Here is a 23,207-nt window from a genome sequence, read left to right as displayed (position 1 = left end):
ACAAAAAAAAAAACAGATCTGCAACCGCAGAGAAAAGACTCGACCTGACACCCATTAGTGAACCTGATAATCCACACCGCACCATGTTGAATAAAGTCTACTCTGCATTCTGCCGAGCGGCACCGGAATAACCTTGAGGGGATTTTTAGGGAAGCAGCTCCTCCTGCACAGCGAGAGCACATTTAGTTTTGCCACGTTTCAAACTTAAACAAGACATTTTGTCTATTCAAAAAATAATAATAAAGTACTGTAAATAAAGAAGGAAAATGCCACTGGGCTGTGCAATTGTTTGTTTCTTCTTCATTTAACGGCATTTTCTCCTTGTTTCGTTACATTTTCTGGAGCGGATGAAGCTGAGCTGTGAATTTTAAGACTCAACTGTGCAAAACGTGCAATAAGGTGAATGACTGGCCCAGGGACCCAGACCCTGGGGACCCCAAAGACCACATGTTTGGTGCAATGAGCTTGCGTTAATCTGGTTTACTGTGAATTTGTTTGGGACGATTGTAAAGCACGACGTGAACTGAAATCTGAAGGACAGATGCTCTGTTTTTATCTTATCCGGTTCTTCTGCCGCGTAGATACGCTTTTGGTGGTTTTATGTTTACGTGGCGAAGCGATTCACTCACAGATACTCAATTTATTATATAATTATCGTCTGTCTCTCTACTGTTCAGTCGACTACAGACATTCCTCTTGTTGGAGCAGGAGGTTCTAGTATTACTATCTACGGGCGGCTTTACGGAGGTAGTTTCTACGACTTTACATCTGTTGTTGGGTTATTATTATTATGTCGTTGTCATTTTCAGCTGTGGCTGCTTTTTGACCGACAGCGCATCACGCTGTTTTCTCTGTATTTGAGACTCTGTGTTTTGGATCGCGTCCGGTCACCGGTCGGGCCTGTTCAGGTTCGGGCCCGACTGTGCTCCGGTCCCCTTTCCGATCGAGACCGCCTCCGCCAAAAAAGTAAACGTACGCATGTTGCGTTCAGGGGGGTTTTTCCACGGGCCTCTTTCAGACCGGGTCCAACGTTTTGTGGGGCAGGATGGCGCAAAGCGTCACAAAATTTCCAAAAGAAGAGTCCAAAACCCAAAGATATTCATCATCAATGGGCTAATCGTTTTTAGCTCTGTAGGGGTTCCATTGCAGCAGCAGCAGCAGCAGCAGCAGCGTCCAGGCTTACCATAGGATATGGGTACTGTACTCCTCGGGGGTAGGTGCTGCCGGTGAACTGGGGCAGAGCCATGATGGGTACCAGGGTGTCGTCGATGGTGAGGAAAGCCAGTCGCTCCCCGTCCGGGGACCACCAGTGAGTCAAGTGTGAACGCAGAATCACCTCTGATAAGAAGAAGGAAAAAAAGAATCAGACATCGCAGACATTTTCTGTCTCAGGGGACGACAGAGGCCAGAAAACAGGACGCTCTGGAGTCTTGATCTCTCTGCTGATTATGTTATATGTTGCCCACTATTTCGTTTTTCATTTCTTTCTTAAATCATTACAAATGTGCCGATTTTCTGAACCTATAACGAAACTTATAATAGGACAATAATACTTGTCCTGCTCTTTCCGTCGCTGTAAAAACATCTAAAGTAAATGCAAATCAAGAAACGGAAAAACACACACAGCTCACAGTAAATCTTCAAACAGAAATTATTCTATAATGCGTCCCATCTTCCCCGGCCTGTGATTGCAATGTGCTGTTGTTTACACAGCGACTTAATGGACTGCAGCGGGCTGGTGTTGATTTTTCATTGCCATTCTGCTCAGTTTGCCCGCTCCGCTCGGCTGCATTTTTGGAGCCGGAGACAAATCTTTGAAAACATTTTAAAAACAGCTGAGCTGAGGATGCACAGTGTACCCTGAAACTGTATCCAGAGATCACAGAACATTTCACTTTTTTTTTTTTTTTTTTTTCGCCTTCTGGCACCTGAGAGGAGAAGAGAAATCCCAAAAACCTTTTCCAAACTGGAGCTTGGTGGAGTTGGAAGCTTTTTTTCCTCCAGAATTTATGGACTTGCTTAGCCGTTGTTACCATCAAGAGCTTAAGAGATACACCAAGAAAAAACAAAAAAAACTGAACTACGGACTCAAACATTTAATTAAATATTGCATTTTAATATTCAAAAACCGAAACGCATCATTTACATGTGTGCGGCAGCGGCATCGCGTTCCACAAACGGTCTTCGCGCACACACACGAGCCCTGCGCGCTCAGGCGTGGGTCACGCGCGTGTGGTGTTTGTTTTGACTGGTGCAAATGTGTCAAAGTGAGCAAGAGGAAGTGGTTTCATGCTGCCAAACGCAGCCAGCAGGCTGCAGATTCGGTGGAGCGGCTCACTGGAAATGCAGCCGGGACTTTAGAAACATGGTCATGAATGCAAACTCCCATATATTTATAATGTTATAATATTTGATTAATAAAAATATAAAAGGTTTTTGGTTTTTTTTGCTTTATGTTTTCAAAATATTTATATATATTTTCATTCAATTATTCAATTACTCTATTTGATGTTATGGCTTCTCCCCATCGTCAGGATTATAATTCTTAAGGATTCACAGTGAAACCAGATACAAACTGTCTGTTGACCAAAAGCAACGCACTCGGCTTTAAGTCGATAAACCAACTTTTCCACATCAAGCAAGCGTAAAGACAATTTTCTGCGCTCTGACTCTGTGGAACCTCTTGCCAGTACGCACCTTCGTACAACCAGTCGGCGATTCCGTTGTAGATGACTCCTTCCATCCCGGAGGAGGTGATTCGCAGGGAGATACTCCTCACGTCTGACTGGTAGTAGATGTTATTCTCAAAGATGTAGATCTGAAGGGAAAGAAAAGGGGCGCCAATGTATTGATCGCATCCTGTGTTGTTCATCAGACATAGATTTCCTTCATTTGATTTTCGCCTTGCCGCCGTTCTTCTCCTCGTCTTTAACGTTCCGCTGTCATGCTGAGTTTTGCTTTCGCGTGTCTGTTTCCCTCTGCTTATCTCTTTGATTTCCTCGCTGTAAAGACTTTTTTTTTTTCATATTAAAGCCCCCCAGTTTATCCCACCATGCATCAAACGTGTGTGTGTGTGTTTGTTTGTTCTCTCTTCCATCAGTGTTTTACCATTTGCATTTGCAAAATCAAACAGGATCAGCCCGACGCATCCTGCATATTAACCAATATCCTGAGTCCACCTGAATTCATTTTTCTCCTGCATGGACAGCATTTCTCCTTCCCCCCGGAGTTATTTATTTTCCCCAGCTCTGTTCTCAATAGCCATTAGTCACACAGAGAGCCATTTTGAATTCCACTGTAGTGAAACTGGGCATTTATCAGGTCGGTTTCACCGCTGTTTTGATATATATTGTTAAGTTTGGTAGCTTGAGGTGTGTGTAGGAAGAGACTGGAGGATCAGCACACTGGGTGAGACGGGTGTGACTCACTTTCAACACTAATTCCATGTCAGATTCCCTGAATCCGCAACCCCTTTTGTTGTTTAGGACTGCGAGGCGGCTTGGAAACTTTGCCGTCCAGCCCTTTGCCTACATCAAGGTCGGCCACTATCAGCATTCTCCACGTAGGAGGATGCTGAGACGTCGGAGTCACTGCTATGGTTAAAAATAGCGAGGTAAATGTTGATAATTTAAAAAAAAACGTTTCTGCAAAGCCGAAAAAAAATGTTGATACTGAACGTGTTTCATCGGTTTTTCCCGGTGTAGCCTGCAGTGAGCGTCTTGCGATGCGCGGGGGCCGCGCTCCTGACTCTGGGCGCGTTAGCCGGAAGGGCCGCTGACAAACGAGTTCAATTAGAAATTCAGGGATTTTATATATTCGGCTGCACATTGATACTGGAGTCTAACAAAGTGTAGGTAAATGGTCAGATTAACTCCGTAGCGAGAGCACGTGCTTCGACACGGAAAGCGTTACTAAGGAGATGGGTGCCAGATGTAAAAAGGGAAAAGCCCACTAAAGCAGAGAAATGGCCATTTAGGAATAATCCTTCAGTATTGCTGGTTAAATCTTTCCGTATTTTCCAGCTAATTTCCTGGAAACTTTCCTCATTGCTCCGTTCATCACGTACCCGCCCGTTATGTGAGTGTTTTTTGAGGACCAATAGGTCAAAAACGTACACAGACATCCACCATCAGAGTTTCCTAGAAAGACGAGCGGGAACTTTCCCCTTAAAATTAGTACCAAACTGCGGAGGCCTCTCTTGGGAAAATACCTGCACTTAACATCTTAAGCCAGATAAGTTTAAGGAAATTATGAGAAAGGTTTCCAGAAAATTAGCTGGAAAATACAGGACCCCTGGAATAAAGTGTGGCGCTTACTTTTCTCTAAAAATTTTGAAGTAGATTCCTGAAAAAAGTTGGTCATTTGCTGCTTGTTACAGGGAAGTACCCACTCTGGCTCCTTCGACCAAGTGATTTGTCGCGTTCTAGTTCCCGCCTCGCACCAAAAACCTGAAGCAAATCCGGCTTATTCTATACTTGCTCGTGATACACAGCTGCACGGATAGACAGTTTTTTTTCTCGTACCAAAAGGACACGTTTACAGTCAGATCCTGAAGTTATTAAAAAAAAAAAAAAAGGACAGAAAAACAGGAAAAACAGGACAGAAGGAAATGGAAACTGGGTTCGCGTAAACAGACAAAGCAGCCGGCCGCTTCTGGACACGAGTATAAGGTAAATACAGCAGCCTGAGCTGGTAATCAAACCCCATCTGAGGTAAAGTCTCAGGTCCAAAGGTGAAAAACGAGCCCACAACGGCTCAGAGTCGATGAGCTCTAGACCTGTGGCTAACAAACATAATAACAACAACAACAATAATCAAATTTAAGACTTTTCAATAACCTGTGGGGCCTTTTTTAAGGGAACTGAATTCAGTGCTTTTTAAGAATTTTAGAGACCTGAACAGATGTTGCTGTTCTTGTGGAAAAGAGCAACATCAGCATCGTTGCTCTATGTCGGCTGGATGCGTGGATAAGCAACTGGGCAAAGGACTCAAGGGGCTCAGCTTCAACTTTGATATCCCGTCACACCAGGGAAACCGTCATCATAACTGCGATATTTGGATACTTGCGATAAACTTGATGTATTATTGTCTCCATACTCCTACTTTTTGGGGGATTGATGTGCTTTTAATTGGAATTTCATTCTACACTACCTCTGTTATATCAGCCTATTGGTGTACATTTATATATATACAGACATTAAAAAAAATCTCCCTCTCACCCGCCTCCCATGGGGGGTGGTGGTGTGTCTTCCTCAGCCATTCTCCCAGTTTGTGGGTCACAGCCCCCAGTGCTGCAGCTACCACTGGCACCACTGTTGCCTTTACTCGGCACATCTTTTCTAGCTCCTCTTTCAGCCCTTGGTAATTTTCGATCTTCTCGTGTTCCTTCTTCTCGATGTTGCTGTCGCTTGGGATCTCTACGTCTAATCACTGCTGCCTTCCTCTGTTGTTTGTCGATCAACACGACGTCCGGTTGGTGAGCCATCAGTTTTTGTGTCTTCTGAGTCTGGTCCCACGGGATCTGGCTTGGCCTTGTCATTCTCAACCACCTTAGGAGGTGTCTTCCATCGTGACCTTGGGACCTCCAACCCATAGTCAGTGCAGATGTTCCTGTACACTGTGCCAGCCACTTGGTTATGGCGTTCCATGTACGCTGTTCCTGCCTGCATCTTTCACCCCGCTACTATGTGCTGATCTGTCTCAGGAGCATCATTGCACAGCCTGCACCTGGGGTCCTGTCTGGTGTGGTAGATCCCCTCCTCTATTGATCTTGTACTGAGTGCCTGTTCGTGTGCTACCACGACTAGTGCTTCTGTGCTGTCCTTCAGTCCGGCCTTTTCCAGCCACTGGTGGGATTTCTTGATATCAGCCACTTCTTCTGTCTGTCGGTGGTACGTGCCGTGTAGGGGCTTGTCCCTCCATGATGGTTCCTCCTCCTCCTCTGCATCATCGGGTTTCTGCTTCCTGAGGTATTCCCTCAGCAGTTCATCTTTGGGGGCCAAGATGATGAGAGGGGCTACATGCAGAGATTGTGGGATACATGGATCTATATATATATATATATAGATCCATATATATGTATGGGTGTATTTTTATTTTAATCTGATAAAAGTCCGACGTTACTCTTTTCATCGAGGCTTCATCCGGCAAGCACTACCTCTGTTAACATCTCGTCCCTTTTGGCTTAAAGCTGCATGAAAGAGGATTTACGTTACAGAGAGATAATACCTCTAACCCTGCATCTCTTGTTTTACCCCCCCCCCCCAAAAGATGGCTTTAAAGTTGGAAAAGTAATCTTATTCCACACTGTCTGGCAGTATCGCATACATATTCTGTATCAGGCTGTTCCAGCTCTCCGTGGAAGCTATATGATGTTTACGCCGAATGAAATATTTAAAACCAGGTCTCCATGTTTTTATGGCTGCACCATCCCTTCAAAATTTACAGCGCGCTACTTTGTACACATTTCCCCAAAATTCGGGCTGAAATATTTGGTGTTTATACAAACTTTGGGGTCTTCACCTGAATTGAAAATCGAGTTTTTTAGCCTAAACTCCCAGAAACTTGGTCTATGGCTTCAGCTTGTTTTTCCTTCGCTGCCAGGTGAACTGTTGCAAACGAAATTCAATCGAGAGCGGCTAAGAATCGCGGCACGTGGCGTTACTTGTACCTCAAGGGGATGTCACGTTGCCCTGGCGACAAATAAAGACAGAGTGCAACCAATTATGCCTTAACACGCAGAGGAGAAGCGGAGTGAAATGTTCAGAAAATGATGCTAAAGCATGAATGATTGTGCTTGTACAGAGGGGTGGTTTAGGTAAAGGTGCACACCAAGCATCCATCCCACTAAGAGGCCCCTTAAACCAAGGGACACGCAGATTCTCTCCTCGGGTTTTTTTCAGCTGCTGCAGTGTTTTTATCAACCTGAGCCTTGGATACATCTGTCTGCACACAAATCTAAAAATCAATGTCGAAACCTTGACGGCGAGGAGAGAAGAAAGCCTCGCGGCGGACGACTGAATATTAGGGGGCAGAAAAATACACTGTATACTGAGAAACAAAAGGGATACACAAGGGTCAAAATGCAAACGAAGCGCAAAAACAACACACACACAGAAAGGCTAACAAAACAGAAACACGGCAAATAAAGCCACACCTGTTCAGTGCAGGTGATGAAATTTGTTGTCAGAGAGAAACAGAGTGTGCGTGTTTCTATGCAAGTATTCGTTCTTCCCCCAACAGTTGATGCGTGCTCGGTCAAAGCATCAAAGCTAATCTTTCCACGTTTAAGTCAATTCCCATTTTAGGGGAAGCACAACGTAGCAAAGTTCTCTTCAGAGGACGGAAGAGCAAAAAACGGGAATAAAACCAAGCACGACTCGCAAGCCTGAAGAGCGAGGCCGAAGCCTGAGCGTGTGTGTGTGTGTGTGTGTGTGTGCATGCATTCAGATGAGTGAGTGACAACCCCCTTGGGTAACAATGTCAATGACTGCCTGCCAGGAAATAAACAAAAGAGAGAAGAAAAGAACAGCTGGTAACGTTGAGGATGTTCCACAACTCCAATCACGGCTCGTGAGGTCGTGAGGGGGACGCAAATCAGCCCAACGCCACCAAGTCTGCGGCTGGTTTTTATGTGATTCTGATTTACTGTGTTGTTCTGAGCAGGCACTTTCATTCGAAGCTCACCTGTTTGACATCGTAAGCGAAGAGTGCGTACTTCAGATCCGCAGAGAGCGAGTACTTTGCCACCTTGAAAGCCACCTAGCAGGAAAGAAATGAAAAGGAACAGATGAAGCCGACTCTCCAGACCACAATGACCACAATAGGTTAGGCATGTCAGAAAACAAATGTAAGACAAGAAAGAAGTAAATGATGCGTCGATAAATTAACAAACATGCAAGTGAGCAAACAAGTGAACAATGAGAAATATTCAACAGCTACTTAGAAGTAACCAGAATTAGAAAGATCAGTCAGCAGCAGAATCACGTTTCTGCATGAAGCTGAAACACTGAAAATGAACACAAACGAAACAATGATGGAGCAAAGAGAAGAGAAGAAAATCGTGAGGAAAATAAGGAGTAAATCTTTAAGGGGAAATGATTTCTATTTGACAGGTTGTGATTTCTCTCTGTCAGCTAACATTGTTCATGCTTTCATCACACAGCAATGCCAGAAAAAAAAAAATGCCGCAGGCAAAAACGAATCTAGCAACTGAAGGCCATAAAAGCATGAGGGAGCCACAGCGGGTCACGACATTTCTGGGAGAGGACCTGGTGTAAAGACATTTTATAGAACTTTCAAAACTGTTTAAAAGTAACTTTTCAACTTTAAAATCAGGCCCTCTGACTTTGAGATTCTAGTGTCTCTTTCGGTGCCTGAGATTGTCCCTAGGCGGCGAGAGCATGCCGCACCTGGGCAACCAAACCAGTGGCTGCCTTAGTACCGGGCCACCTCTGCTTGAGACAGGGACTCAAATCCTCGTCAAATCCCCTTATGCAACCACTAAAGCTACGAGCGTGGAACAGCTCCTGCGAAATGACGGGAGGAAGGCGGGAGAAGAGCCAAAATGTGTTATGGAATAGCAGGTTACAACAGGATTACAATGATGCAATTAGAGAACATCTACATTTGGCCCGCTTCTGATCCATTTTGGCATTCCTGGTTGGATAATCAGATTACAACTGCTGACATAGTTTCCCATTCCTGGAAGCAACACGTGGGTAAACGTTCATCTGACGGTTTGGGGCTCGGCGCTCCGGAGCGAGCTTAAAAGGGGAAAAACAAAAACGAATCTGAGCATCCAGTCGTTCGATTGCATTACAAGCAGGCAGACGCTGATCTGGAACCATCTCCCCAAAGCCCCGAAACGCTCTCCTCCAGGCGAGGTAAGGTGAGGCGAGCTGGTTTAGCGAGCTCCAGCCCCGGGTCCGCCCACAGCGAGGACAGCTGACAGCCTGTCACGCCACTGTCTTTTACGGAGCTCCTGAATTTTGTTATTTAATGCGCGGCACACAGGATGTTGTGGACACGGGTTAATAATAACAAGGACCTCGGGGCTCTGTCGTTTCTAAAAAGTGGGATATTGAATATCTTTTCGCGGTAATCCGATTACCTTATTTTCATGATTTTTTATCTGTTTTTTTGTTTTAATCCTCAAAAGAGTATTTCAAGGACTTGTTTTTTTCGTCCACAAAGCACCAGAGAGACCAATAATCAAAGAGGAAGTTCTCAGTAGTGATCAGTTTTTACAGCAGCAGTGTAGGATCAGATGGAAGCACATGTGCCCCGTGGTATGTGTGAGATTGTGTGGTAGATTTCCGTTGAAGTTTTACTTATTTCTGTTACGTGTTTTATGTATATTATTATGTTTTGTACCGACTGCAGCGCAAATTCCCCTCAGGGAAGTTTGGCAGTAACTAAACTTTTAATTTTCTGAATCTAAAATATTAGATTACCGAGGGGGGGGGGGACTAATATGGACACTAATTCTATAGTAGTAAAATAAAAATACAATAAGATGATATCACAATGATAGGACAGTAACAGAAAAGCTGCTAGAAACAAAAGCCCACCACAACAAATTAAAAACAGCGGAGAAGAAAAACTTACAAATGTGCTGTTGCTCAGAATGACTTCCGTCTCGTTCAAGGCGAAGTTAAACCTGATGACGTGACCGTCCCGGTTCCTGTACACCACCTCTGAATCTGAGAGAGAGAGAGAGAACACATCTAACTTGATTATAGCAGAGGATAAAAACAGCCGGCAGCTCCTCTAAAAAAGGTCTCTGTGCCGCACGCAAAGAGCAACTGAATTGAACTGCGAGGCATTAAAAAGTGACCGCAGCTAAGAAAAGCAAAGGTCAAGTCACTGAATGTGGAAAATCAAGAGTTTCGGACCAAACTGAGATTCAGTTCTTCTAACAAACTGTGCTGTTCGGACGTACGCTGGAGCTTTGAAGTTGGAAATCCAGACTTGGCCCGGTACATGTCGAACCGCACCGGCTGGACCTGTTGTTGGACCTGGTCACGACGAGAATACGGAAATGACACCTGTGCTTTTCCCGCTATGAGACGTAAAAATCTGGGCTGTGCAAGATGTCGATCAGAAATGCATCGGATTGCGTTATAGACGCCAGAGGACTGCGAGAATGCTGCTGTGTTCATGTTTGTCAACCTACTGTGTCTCCCTGTTTCTGAATGTTAAACACTGTTCCCTTTAACATCCAAGTGGTAACTAGTATCACAAATCATATTTTTAAAGCTTTCGTAGTGAAACGCTGCATTTCCATGGTCAAAGCACAATAGAAGTTATTTACAATGCGTAGATACAAGTATGTGCAAGAAAGCAAGCAAATCTTTAAAAAAAAAAAAAGAATATTGAGTATATGTTAGGAGTTGCATGGGAGCACCGAAGCCCACATGAAGACGTAAGGATTTGATCAGAGCGGCGTTTGTGACCCGAAATCAGTCCGTTTCGCTGGAAATCTGCTGATGCTCCTGCAGAGGCGGAGCACGTGTGCACAGCGCTCTCAGTGCTTAGGGATTCTGACACTTGTGCCACTGACCAAACGCAAACCGCGCGGACGGCGCTGACCCCCAGAGGAAGGCGAGTGGAGCGAGACAGTTCCACAAAAGACAGGCAGCCGCGAGGCAGCGGTCGACGGTCTGAGCGTAGTCTCTCGCGCCGACTCGCTGTCCGCTGAGTCATCTGCGGTCAGCGAGCCGACCGGCTCCAATTAGGCAGAATAAGCGGGAAACGCCGGCGTGACGGGGCTGGTAATTACCAGCGGTGAAATGCCAAATGCCGCGACCGACAGTTGGCCAATAGCGTAGCTAGAACAAGAAACGTGGAGTTCCATGCAACACAAACAGGGAAGGACTTGACTGTCTGAATGTGAAAATGAAAAATGACGTCAAATCAGCAGGAGAGGTCAGATGATAATGACTGTTATTCCTGTGGGTGTCGCCCCCCCACCACCACCACCACCCTACCCCCCCACCCCGCCCCCCAACCCACCACCCGTCTGATTCCCGTTACACCAGGGATTCAGAGTCTGTCAGTTCATTAGCCGTCGCTCTGAACACGGCCGCCGCTTCCACTGGGGAACATTTGTAATTCACACAAATAGCCACGCTCGCAGGCACGTAAGCGCGTGCACACACACACACACACACACACACACACACACACACACACACACCCACACACGTTCATGCCGTCCTGGATCTCTCCTATCACACGTATGTTATAGGCTGCACCTTCCAGAGCCGCTGTCACATTCATTCACCTTGTGTGTGGGATGTGACACATCTCGCAGCAGATATTGGGGTCATTTCCAACACAAGCAGCCGCTCCTGCAGCACTACACAGGACAAAATGGATTTTACTCCTGTTGGATGAACATAGCATTGATATACATACATATATATATAGATATAGATAATCAGTCACCAGCTGATCAAACGCAGGCAATGTAAAAGAATCAACCATTTCAAAAATGCATCTTTTTGATTCTCGAATGTAATTATTTTCTGCTTTTCTGTGTTTTACATCAATATCTTCGGGGTTTTCGGACAAAACAAGCGAATTTGAAGTGCGCGTGTGTATTTTCTGATATTTTGTAGACCAAGTGATTGGTTTTAATCAATACTGACGAAATCTTGAATTTTGAATTTTTTTTATCTTTGTTCTACCTTTTTACTTAAATTTTCCTCAAAGACAAATTACTGTATATTTATTGCAGTTAATGTACTGTAATGAGTAAAACTGTATAGTTCGCAAAAGGTGGTGGTGGTGGTGGGGGGGGCTGTCTTTGACCCATCCGCTGGTCATTAAAACACGAGAATACACACACACACACACACACACACACACACACACACACACACACACACACACACACACACACCTGTTTAATTTTTCTTTTGTCTAACCATCCTTGTCAAACCGAAGCAGGAGCAGCTGTGCCTCCACTCCCTCTCCCACTCTCTGATGAACCGAAACTCATTTGGAGTGAATTTTTTTCGGCTGATTGCGGGGGGACGGCAATCAGTCACTAATGCACGAGGAGAGACAGCTTTCGGGAGAGCGGTGCTTGTATTGACAGTATTGCTCAAGGAGAGCAGGAAAAAGTTGTGACGGACTGCCAATTTTTTCTCGTGATTTTCTTGATTTTTCAAAAGTTTTTATGCCTAAGTCTTAAAGTTTTGTCTCAAAACTTTCCAATGAATGTCCAGGAGCTCTCACCTCAAGAATTTTAACTATTTATACTAGATTTAAAATTCAAATATTTTGTATTTTGGCAAAGTTACCTGCTTGTGCATTTTAAATGTAGTAGGTGCTTCCTTTTAACACAGTCCCGGAGGACTAATAATGAGTTATTTCCAATAGAAAGATTCCTATAGATTCTCGTAAACATTAACTTTAAATTGTATGTTCCAAAGTTTCTTTAATCCACAACTTTAAGTAATTCTTCTGAGCTCCACATTAACAGCATGAATAAATTACATTAAAACAAAATAAGTATCTCGTGGCTTCTGCCTTTTTTAGTTGCAGAAATGGGGAAATCAACACCACATACGTTGATATTTTAGACAAGTGTTCTTCCAGCTTTGTGGCAACAGCTCAACATGACAATGGCCCCCCCCTGCACAAAGTCGGGGTCGGTGCGGAGGAACTTGACCCCAAGGCCCCGGACCTTATCACCCAGCTCTTGTGGCTGAAATGGCAGCAAGTCCCCCGCACACGTGTGGATGTATTGTACCGCTGGGCCCCGTACTTTTCCGCATTTCTGGAAGCCCCCGGAGTCAGTAACGGACGATTCACACGAGGATCTACTGGGGACATGTTGTCAAAGAGAGGATTCCGCTTTCGCTGTGTCGTTTTGCGTCTCCGCATGATGAACTTAATATACCTACTATCATCATAAATCATGCGTCCCTCATTTTGATTTATTCATACGGGTCACTGCTAAATATGTAGCCTGTTGTTTGTACAAACCTCATTAGCAATCGTGTAATCGACGTGCCAAGCAGCGTGAGGCACTCATCCGTAACACACTCTGAATGCACGCGCACACACACACACACACACACACACACGCACACACACACGCTGGCTATCTTTCCCTCTTATATAAGTGCCAGGATGTTTTCCTCATCCTCGGGTGAATCGAGCTCTACTTTACATTAACCGTACATTAAGAGCACACAATGTAAACAAGAACGCCACCAACATTTCAAAAGAGACCCCACAAACGCGCAGCGTACAGGAACGTCAAATTGCATACAGGCAACGAAAGCGTCCCCCACTGGAAAGGTGATTAGATGGTTCCCTCGGTAACACCGAAAATCAGAGCAGCGCGAGTAAAGCTGATGATGATGCAAGACAATCGTTAATAAGCAGCGAGGGCGGCGTGGAATAGCGAGAGAGCTGCTTTCTGCTTTCACACCGCTCTCCACCGAAGCCTGCAGAGACCCCACACTGCGACATGCGGCGTTCATCTGTTTTCGTTCATTCTTAAGTTCGTCCCTGCCGCTGAACATGTTCGTCGACGTGGCGTTTGTCTGCCGCAACACCGTTTCCGGCGTCCCCTCGTCATCTGCCCGGTAATTTCGTCCGTCCGCCGGCTAACGCTCCCAACTACCACGTTATTTTAAGAATGAAATCACAGTCTCGGCAGAACAGAACAAACTAAGAACTACACCTGGTAATGCTCCAACTCGAGGGCAAAAGAAGTCGTTGGCTTGGTGAGAGCAGTGGGACACATTTATGGGGTCACTTCCTGCTCCTTAGAGCCGAGTCAAGTCGCAGCGGGATGGGGGAGACTCCCGAGCGTTCATGTCATTAGCCCGTGCCGTTACCTTGTCCTTCCTGGAAAACTTTGGTGATACCACACCTTATGCTGCTCGACGGCCAAGGCGCTATTTATTTGCGTTCATCCTCCACTCCGGAGGAGCGTGCTCCGTGCGGTCAGGGAGCAGATTTGGGCACCGGCCCGTTGGATTGTTTTGCTCCGGTTTCCCGACGGGGTTGAGACGAAATATTATCCTGACGATATTCAGCTCTTGTTCAGGAGCCACTGAACTCAAGGAGTTGCAATCTCACATCTTAATTTTTCATATCATTGAGTTTATTTATTTATTTATTTTGAAGTGCTCGGACTTGGCTTTGGCATCCTGAGGGTACGGCAGGCTCTTTGTTTCACTCTGTTTATCAACAGTCTGGTGTTTCTTGAAGTACTGTTATAAGAGATCGGATGTAAGTGTCCCTGGCGCTATTAAATTACGGGGAGCAGCTTTCGAAGCCTGACTCGGATGTTAGAGAAGAGAAGAGGAAATTAGTTGTGTGTGTGTGTGTGTGTGTGAGAATGGGGGGGTTGTCAAGGAAGCAATTTCTATTACAGGCGTGTTTGAATTACATCCAAAGCACCTCCAGGAAGCCCAGTAAATCCGGGCCCAGTCCCGGGCTCGCGGCTCTCACCGCACTCACTCGACGTTAGATTTACGCCGCACAACACGTCGGACGGTAATTTCCCAACTTCATCATCGTTCGCGACAAAACAGCCAATGGGACGGCCGCCCCTTCTGGGCTGAAAAATGCAGTATTGTGGTACTAAAAAACAAGTCACTCCTCACTCTCGTAGGTGATGTAGTGCATCCTCTGTGAAACCTGAGCCGACAGCACCTGTTACCCCCCCCCAACCACTACACGGTCAATTCACTGATATTATTATTAATCTATCTGACCTGCCTGACTGATCACAGGCCCCATGGATAGGTGACCACCTTCCCTTCACTTGCCACTTGATTACTGTGCTCAAAGCAAAGCATTTTGCGGTCGCGCTACGGCTGGGAGAAAGTGGCTCCGCCAGCGTTTTTGTGGGAGGATCTGAGGAACCAGCGGCTTTCGCATGTTGTCGTGGCGCCTCTCTGCTTTTTCTCCAGCCGCCTGAACACGCGCATCCAGTGGGGGAAAAAAGAAAAAGAAGAAAAGGACTCCTACATACCTCAGGCTGGTGAATCTATTGACAGTAGAATAACAGTGGGGGGTTTTTTTCCCCCCTCGTTTTTAACATTTTGACGCCAGAACATTGTTAAAGACGAATAGTTTGAGGAATACCGGGGAGCTGAGTACGTGATTGAATGAATCTGACAGGGTGTGATAGAGACCCAGGTCACTAAAGACCCCAAGTACGCGTTTGAGGGTTAACTCGCAGTTTAGCTGTGACTGCACCCGATTTGCACACTAATAAATATAACAAGTGTTAGGAAGTTGGCTGTTTAGACGAACAAGTTTGTTGAGGGTAACTTAGCTCTGGGGTTAAAGGAACATTTCTATAATTTGGGAAATATACTTATCAACATTCTTTTGATACCACTCTCATATCTATACACTGAGTAAGAAGCCGCCGCTGCCACCGCCGCCGCCGCAACTGCTGGTGGCAGCTTCGCAGTGCAAACATGAGAAACGTTCCAACTATCCCTCCAAGGACAAGGCCGAGTCACTTTGGAAACAAATGCTATTGAAGCGGACGACCAAGCTGCTGAGCAGATATACTTCTTCTCCGCAAGCAAAAAAAAACCACTGCTGGGAAACAGGGTAAAAAAAAAAAAAAAAAACTGACAAACGTCTGCGAGCTTTCTGTTTACAGGAGGAACGAGCGATTCCTGCGAGATGTTGCTGAAAGTGTGATGTAAGACGCATTGGGCCGCCGCGGTAAGGTAAAGTGGCGTCGAGGCCTTGAAAATAAATCTCATTCTTTCAACTTATTTTTTGTAACGTAAAACTATTAGTGACTGAACTGGTTTACTTGCCTTTAACAGTTGACAAAGTTGTTACAGGAGGAAGGAGACCCGTGCCATCTTAGTTTTTTGCACATTTTGGATTGATTTGAATGGATGAGACCTCTCTCTATTATAAAAACTCGTGATTTTTTTTTCTTTACAGCCCCATCAGAAACGAGCTGTAAATACACCTGTCAAGTTTCCATCCAAATGCGGGGCAAGTCTTAACTAACTTGGCAGAAAATGGGCAAAAGAAAGTGCAGACATAATGCGCGTTTCCATCCACTGCCGTTGTGCTGCAAATATTAGGAGCGTCTGCCTCAAGACAGACATTCGGTGGCGCTAATTCTCCAGTCGGGTGCCAGAAAATCATAGCGGAAGAAGGGGACACAGGGAGACGATGTAATTAAAACGGCGCCAGTCAAAGCCCCTTGCTGGAAAGACGGCATTTCTGTTTGTCTCATGAATTAAATTGAGAGCCTTCACAGTCTCCTCGCTCCACACAAGTCTGATGTTTTCAACTGCCGCTCGTAATTTGAAATCTTGTTTTTTTTTTATTGAAACATCAACTTTTTCCAACTTATTCTGTGACATTTATTTTTTTTTTTTCCCACTCAGGTTCTTTCATGTGAAAATTGAAAATGTGCATACAAACAGGTGGTAGGGTAAAAGGAAATGCACTTGTGGACCTTATTACATTCACCTTTTCAGTTGACTTTAGCTAATCAAATTATCTGGCTCTTCAGCTGCTAAATGCTCATCCTGCAGTTGCTAACTAAAGCCTGTGTGGTTCGCTGCTGAGCAGGTAGTTTACAGTGTTTTCCACAGTGAAAGCAAATAATCACGTGATCCCTGTCTATATGAAAGCATTGATTACAGCAGCTTTAAACACCACGTGCCGTATAATTTTATTTGCCGATCGTCCGAACCAACAGGCAGAGCTGAAACCAATTCGGCCAGATCAGTCGTGACGCCCGAATGGTGTTCAGATCAAACGCGTGTCCCCGCTTTGAGGGGGTGAAATGAGGCCCCTCACAAGGACATGTATGCATACATCTGTCCGTGTGAGTGTGTGTGTGTGTTTTAGAGGCCGTCCCAACCAGAGCCCATAATGAGAAGCCACAGGCCACAGGACTACTCATTAGTATTATCTCCCTGTGGAAGGAAAGGACGCAGCAGGCGGTGGATCTCTGTTTCATACTCCCAGCGGGAAGGCCGTCTCTCCCCGTCTCCCTCGCTCTCCACTTCTGTCTTTGTGCCTCTCCTTCCCTCCTCTTAAACCTTCTGTCACTCCCAGCAAGTCTCCAGAAAGGTGTTATGGAGATATTCAGTCATCTATTCTCCCGGATTTACCAATGAAGCAACAATTTAGCTGTCATGTTGTCAGCAAACCGCTGTGATTCTTTTTTTCTCTTAGGCTCTTCCAGCTATAGCTGCTATGTACTCTCTCTCTCTCTCTCTCTCTCTCTTTCTTCCCTCGATGCAAACACAATCTGTCACGCTGTCCAGGAGCCGGTTAAACAACACGGGACGTTTTCAGATTTCCTTGAATGCGAGCGAGGACATGTGGCGCGACGTGGGGGTATAACGTTTAGTCACAGACCCACGTGGGTTGTGCCGTGACACCTCCAGTGGAGTCCATCGCATGAAACACGGGAAGAAAAATGTAATGAGGTGTCGGCGACGCGGCCCGGAGCAAGCACTGGGGAGGAGAAAGGTCGGTGAACTCAAGAAGCACGGTTGGAAAAGCTGTGACGTTACTGCGTTTTTCGGCACTTCTGGCCACAGTGACTCGGATTATTCCCCCTCACGTGTACGCACACACGGTAGGGAGCACATTGGGGCTCAGTGTCCTGCTCAAGGACACGTTGAGGAAAAACCCCTAAAATTAACGGCCGACCGAGCTACAGCCGCGAAGAAGAAGAAGACCTCTAACAGCCGCATTGGGACTGGATGCAGGTCCAACTTGCAGCTCTTGGTCCTTACCGGAGCTTATTGCATGTCTGAAGCATTAAATTCACTCGTAGACGCATAAAAATGCCGGTCTGCGCCGACAGCTGACTTAAAGTTCATATACAATTGTGCCTTTGTCTCACTCCAGCGTCAACGTTTTCTTAAAACTTCTCTCCTTCTACAGTGTCCGTCCATGGCAAGTGGGGTATGGTTAAGGTTAAGGCAAGGTCGTGGTTACGGCAAATGAACTACGGTTGAGGAATGATTAAGGATAGGTCAACTAAAACACTTGTTAAGGCAATAATTGTGGTTGCGTTTGATAAAAAGGCGATTTACGTTTGTTCATTTGGCAGGTGCTTTTGTCTAAAGCAAGATAAATGCCCTGTATTATTATGAATATTATTATTATTATAAAATTGCTTAAGTCGGGTTTATGACAACGTGGGAGGATATTTGACCCCGAGCCACTGCAGGCCGTCGTGCTCTTGATTCAGCGTGACACTGTGAGGCCATCTGTGCTTGGATATGCAGGTCAGCAGGGGTCAATTCACTTAGCTCATGTGTTTGTGCGCTGAAAACGAAACAAGAGATCAGAGGCTGCATTCAAACACGGAAACATCTGAAAATAAGGGTTTGTCTCAGTTTCACAGGTCATTTTAGCAACAAAAGACGGTCTTAAGTCTGAGAGAAGTGAGAGGCAATCTTATTTAATTTAATTTTTTTTTCTAATTTAATTTAATTTTTAAAATATTTCAGCAAAAAAAAAAGAAAACCTTAAATGAAATTTAAAAAATAAAATTGTCCACCAGAACTGAAGAAAGGCTTTAAGTAACATTTAAGTTTTTTGGTTGTTAAAGGTCTGTTTTTAGTTTTAATTTTTATTTATTGTTTTATTCAATTCAACTTCAATTATTATTTATCATTAAATGTTTAACTAAATTAATATAATGTTTATCTAATTTTATAGTAATTTCATTTTTATTCAATTTAATTTATTTTGAAGTTTTAAAAGAATAAATAAAACATTTTCCAGATGTTTTTTTTTTTTTATTGGTGGTTAATCTTTTATTTAATTTTTTTTCCTGTCATTTTTAATTTAATTTAATTTAATTCAATTTATACCTGAAGTGTTAAAAAGAATAAATAAAACATTTTCCAGAGTTTTTCGGTGGTCGGTCAGAGGTTTCTCAGGTGGATGGGGCTCTGCTGGGAGAATCTGAACTAATGACCTCAGTGTTTCTCCTGCCCGCGGCCCTGAATGCATCATTGATTTCCCAACGGTGTCTCGGCTGCATAGGTGATTAACTTTTCTGTCAAAACAGGATGAACAGTGTATGGAACCGTGTGAAGGACAAAGTGAACACGTTAGAGGTTTTCCTATGGAAAACCGTGTCCTCTTTGCCTTGTCTGAGTTTCCAACCGCCTGAAAAAACTTCTTCCGTATGAGATTATCAGGATCTGTCCTACCATAATGAATTCACTGTAGCTCCGCAGACAGCTCACAGGTAGCGGCTCCTCTCAGAGACCATAATCTCGGTGAATAAATGGCTTTAATAAATATGGAATTATCACTGGCTACCTCTCTGAACTGACAAATGTTTGGAGTCTCTAATGAAACCTCAGGTGGAGAGATTCTCATTTCCTGCTGATGCTCTTCCCGCAGCGCTCCGAAATTCTCCTGTCTCCCCTGACAAGGAAGATCATGTCCATCCCGTCCTTGGGTGAATTCACCTGGACGACACTGTTTTGTTATTAGGCTCAAACGTTCACCAGTCAGCATCATCTCAGCTCCGAAACCATGGGTCGAACATACATTGTTTGATCTCACAGTAACCTGATAAACTTAATTTTACTTCTTTTTCATTTGATTTCTTTTATCTGACATTACTGAAATAGGTCTCCTCTGTTTTATCATTAAAAGTAATTATTTTATAAGCTGTTGCTTTTAATTTGCTGCCTGGTGTGAGGCAATTTGTATCTTGAGTTTTATTTTATTAAATCATTAATTAATATGTATGTTTTCAGAGAAAAAGCTCTTAAAACCCACTGCACACTAACTACTCAGCAGCAAACAGCAGACAGAGACAGTTAGAGACCAGCTGGTGAACATAGTGGAGGTTTTAGCAGCTAAAGAGACAGATATTTCCCTCAGGAGCTGGTGGAGACCAAAAGACGAGCTCAAAGAGAGTGAATATTGGACTTGCAGTTATGGTGTGGTGCATTAATGTAAGACTTCATATAGAAAAAGAACAGATTCTGGGAGACGCACTAATAAAAAAATAAAAAAATAAATTAAAAAATTAAAAAACACTCCGATATAAAAAAACCAGTTGAACCCAGGCCTTTATTTTGGCGAGTAAGAAATTCAGCACCATTCAAACCGTGTCTTATGTACCTTCTGGAACTCGCGCAGTGTCCCCTTCAGACTTTCACACAAACGTCAGCTGCCTACTTCCTTCTCATGGTCACAACGTTTTGCTCTCCTCCGTTTTATCGTCATCGCACTTTCCTCACGACGTCACGTCGTCCTCACCTCCTGATCCTCTCCCTGAGCTGCATCAGCCTGAACGCCACGTCCCTTCCTGTGCACGATACTGCCCAAGTAGCTTGCGTTGTGGTAAGGTGACGTTTTTGTTCGGATTTGTTCCCCCCATGAAAACTAATTAAAAATCGCTTCATGTCCAGCAACTTCACTACACAGTAACGGTGAGTTTTGGGGTCTCACACCGGAAGAAATCCATCACGGAGGAGGCGCAGAGACCAGTTTCTTCACCCACAATAGCCAAAAGTCTCACAGGATGCAACGCAGCTAAAGACCAGGTGGTACCAGAAACACTGTCCTTCTCTTTCTTTGCGTAAGGGCTCTGTAGTGTTCACCAAGACTTCTTAAGAACTTCTTTTGTAACACAGTTTAATACCGTCTTCGTGATCATACTGGTCTCAGAAAACAGAAAACCAGTATGAACATTAAGACCTGAAGTCATTTATTGAGTGTTCAAACTTACTGTCAATTAATATCACATTTTGATGATTTCGTTTTGAGTGATTTGGGGTTTTGTTTTTTTTTCGTCCTGATGTAGTACTCACCACTGATCCACGTGGCCTCAGGGTCGTGAACGCCGAACTCTGGTTTATACAGATCTTCGACAGTCAGCGTGGACTTGCTGCTGCCGGGGACCTCCACTGGGAAAACACGCAAATCAAATCCAGTTTATTTTCACAGGTTTATCACTGAAGGACAAAAGGACAAAGCAGAGAGACAATCGAAAGCAGACACAACTACATCAAAGTGGGGCCTGAAAAGACATTTTTAAGATTTGAGATTTTCTGATTTAAGTCAAAGTAGTGGGAGAGGAGAGGCAGGGAAACTCACTATTAAAGAGATGCAGTGATTATATTTATATTCATCTGTTTACTTGTGTATGAATGCACACATGACCATAACACAAACAGACACACGCTGGGAGGAGTATGTTTTATGTTTCATTGTATTTAACGAGAGATTTCAGCGCCGCATGCGACGCTGTCAGAAATGTTCAAATGCAGCGAACAAACACTAAGGTTTTCACGGTTCGCAAAAGGGTCTGAAATAGCTGAAGAACGACTGAAAACATTTCATTCAAATACATCTTTCGTATTTGAAACATGTGCACAGGAAATGTATTTTATGTTTCAGGTGGACACACTTATGCAATGTCCTTTATCAATGTCTAGTGTCTAAAAAAAAAAAAAAAAAAAAAAGGAACCTTCTTTTGACATTTAAGTTTGGCTGTATTTTTATTAAGGCCCCCTTTTTTTCCCCAATGATTATATCTGTATTTCCACAACCTCCCCTGTTGCCATCTTTCTCTCCCCCTTAACGGCGGACATACCGGGTGTGAGGACGACCACAGACATGGTGATGAGGGAGCAGACCACCACGATCACCAGCAGAGAGATGGCGATGCCCTTCCAGTTCCTCTGCGGCGGGCTGACGTCCACAAACTCCTGCAGACACACGCACAGAAGCCAACAATCGACACCGTCGTCCCAACATTGCAATTCCAAAAGTCGGGCCGCCCGTAAGCAGCCTCCACTCCTCCGGGATCCGGGCTTTGGGATCGGCTCCCATTCGCCCCCCCCCCCCCGTCCACACACTATGGTGCTGGTCCCTGAATGTCAGGCGGACTTCAGACCACGTTGTCTACCCGAGGGGCTTTGTAATTTCGATGTTTTGACTTGATGGACTGGCACCAAATTTTTTTGTGCGGACATTCACTTTTCACCCCGACGACATATTCTACTAACTTTTATGATCCCCTGACTATGAGTCAAATAGAATATATAATAGACTATAGTCTATAGGATCCTTCAAACTATGTTCAGCCTGTTTCTGTCAGTTTAAAGAAAAGCCCAGCCGCACTTTTTGAACAAGATTTCAAAATCTATCAAGAGATCTCGGCGGGTTTTCCCATATAGTTGCTTGCATGGTTGTAGACCCTACAGAGTCAATATGTTCTACTCTGTTGCTAAGTCAAAACACACTCATTCTCCTACTCAATATTAGCACAAATAACCCAAACGCATGCAGTATCCCTCCCAGCAGAGTACATGTACATCTATACATGACCGAATGGAAGACACCCGACCTTTTCTCTTCTAACATGCCCACCTCCAGAGGCAGAACCTGCTGGTCCGAAAAAAAAAAAAAAAACCAGGCTCATCTTCACAGCGAGCAGTGACCCTAGACCGTTGGCTAATATAACGAAGCCACAGAGAGAGATCGCCCCGGCCTCTCCATGTCTACGACCCGCATGTTCCTACTAAAATGAAACATGACGTCCGGAAAGAGACTTGTCACGTATCTTCATCTCCGGCAACGCGTCCGTCGGTGTTCGCGCCAAACCAGCAACCGTCGGCTTCGGCTGCTGTGTTTATCATCAGCAACCGTCCACAACTCTTATTAAATTACACATTAATTATTAACACTTTCATTGTTTACTGTTCGCGTTCAATGGCGATGTTGGAAAACAGGAGATCTTCTCTTCTCAGGGGCAACAGCAGGTTGACGGTGTTGATTTGGTCGCTAAGCTTGGCTATTTTTTTCCCCCCGTAGGTGTCCGGCCTAATAAAGTCAAGTTGAACGTGCCTCTGCCTCTCCCTGACGTTTCAGAGAGAAGAGTCTGGGCACGATACAGTGTTTTCCTTCCTGGGGAGGAAGGAATTCAAATAAAGGGGGCAACTTGATTTCTGGGAGAGCAACTACTTTTGCGCAAACTGAAACTGAAATCAGGAAGCTGCTGGATCATTTCTACCATCACTGCCCATGCATGTTTTTAGAATGCACTGAATGAAATGCATTCTGTTGGTGGTTGAAGCAGACTTGTTTGCATTCGTCCCTAGCATCTCACTACCAGATGGACTGATTTTTCTGAACTTGCTGTCTGGCTCTTCCTATGACTGCACAGTGAAAGGAGAGACAGACTCTTA

General features: G+C 44.6%; 1 protein-coding gene across 1 annotated transcript in view; it reads right to left on the bottom strand.

The window, feature by feature from the left end:
* Positions 1-23,207, bottom strand: part of LOC120798367 (inactive dipeptidyl peptidase 10-like) — a 44,244-nt gene that overhangs the window by 17,023 nt on the left and 4,014 nt on the right. Inside the window, exons 2-7 of the mRNA XM_040142617.1 lie at positions 21,611-21,725; positions 20,826-20,921; positions 9,610-9,704; positions 7,687-7,761; positions 2,698-2,818; positions 1,184-1,338 (exon numbers count right to left, since the gene is read on the bottom strand). Of these exons, the coding sequence (XP_039998551.1) occupies positions 1,184-1,338; positions 2,698-2,818; positions 7,687-7,761; positions 9,610-9,704; positions 20,826-20,921; positions 21,611-21,725 (657 nt within the window). The remainder of the gene's footprint in view (positions 1-1,183; positions 1,339-2,697; positions 2,819-7,686; positions 7,762-9,609; positions 9,705-20,825; positions 20,922-21,610; positions 21,726-23,207) is intronic.

The sequence above is a fragment of the Xiphias gladius genome, chromosome 13, assembly GCF_016859285.1.
Source record: "Xiphias gladius isolate SHS-SW01 ecotype Sanya breed wild chromosome 13, ASM1685928v1, whole genome shotgun sequence".
Lineage (NCBI taxonomy): Eukaryota > Metazoa > Chordata > Actinopteri > Istiophoriformes > Xiphiidae > Xiphias > Xiphias gladius.
This window is presented reverse-complemented; position numbering and strand designations above follow the sequence as displayed.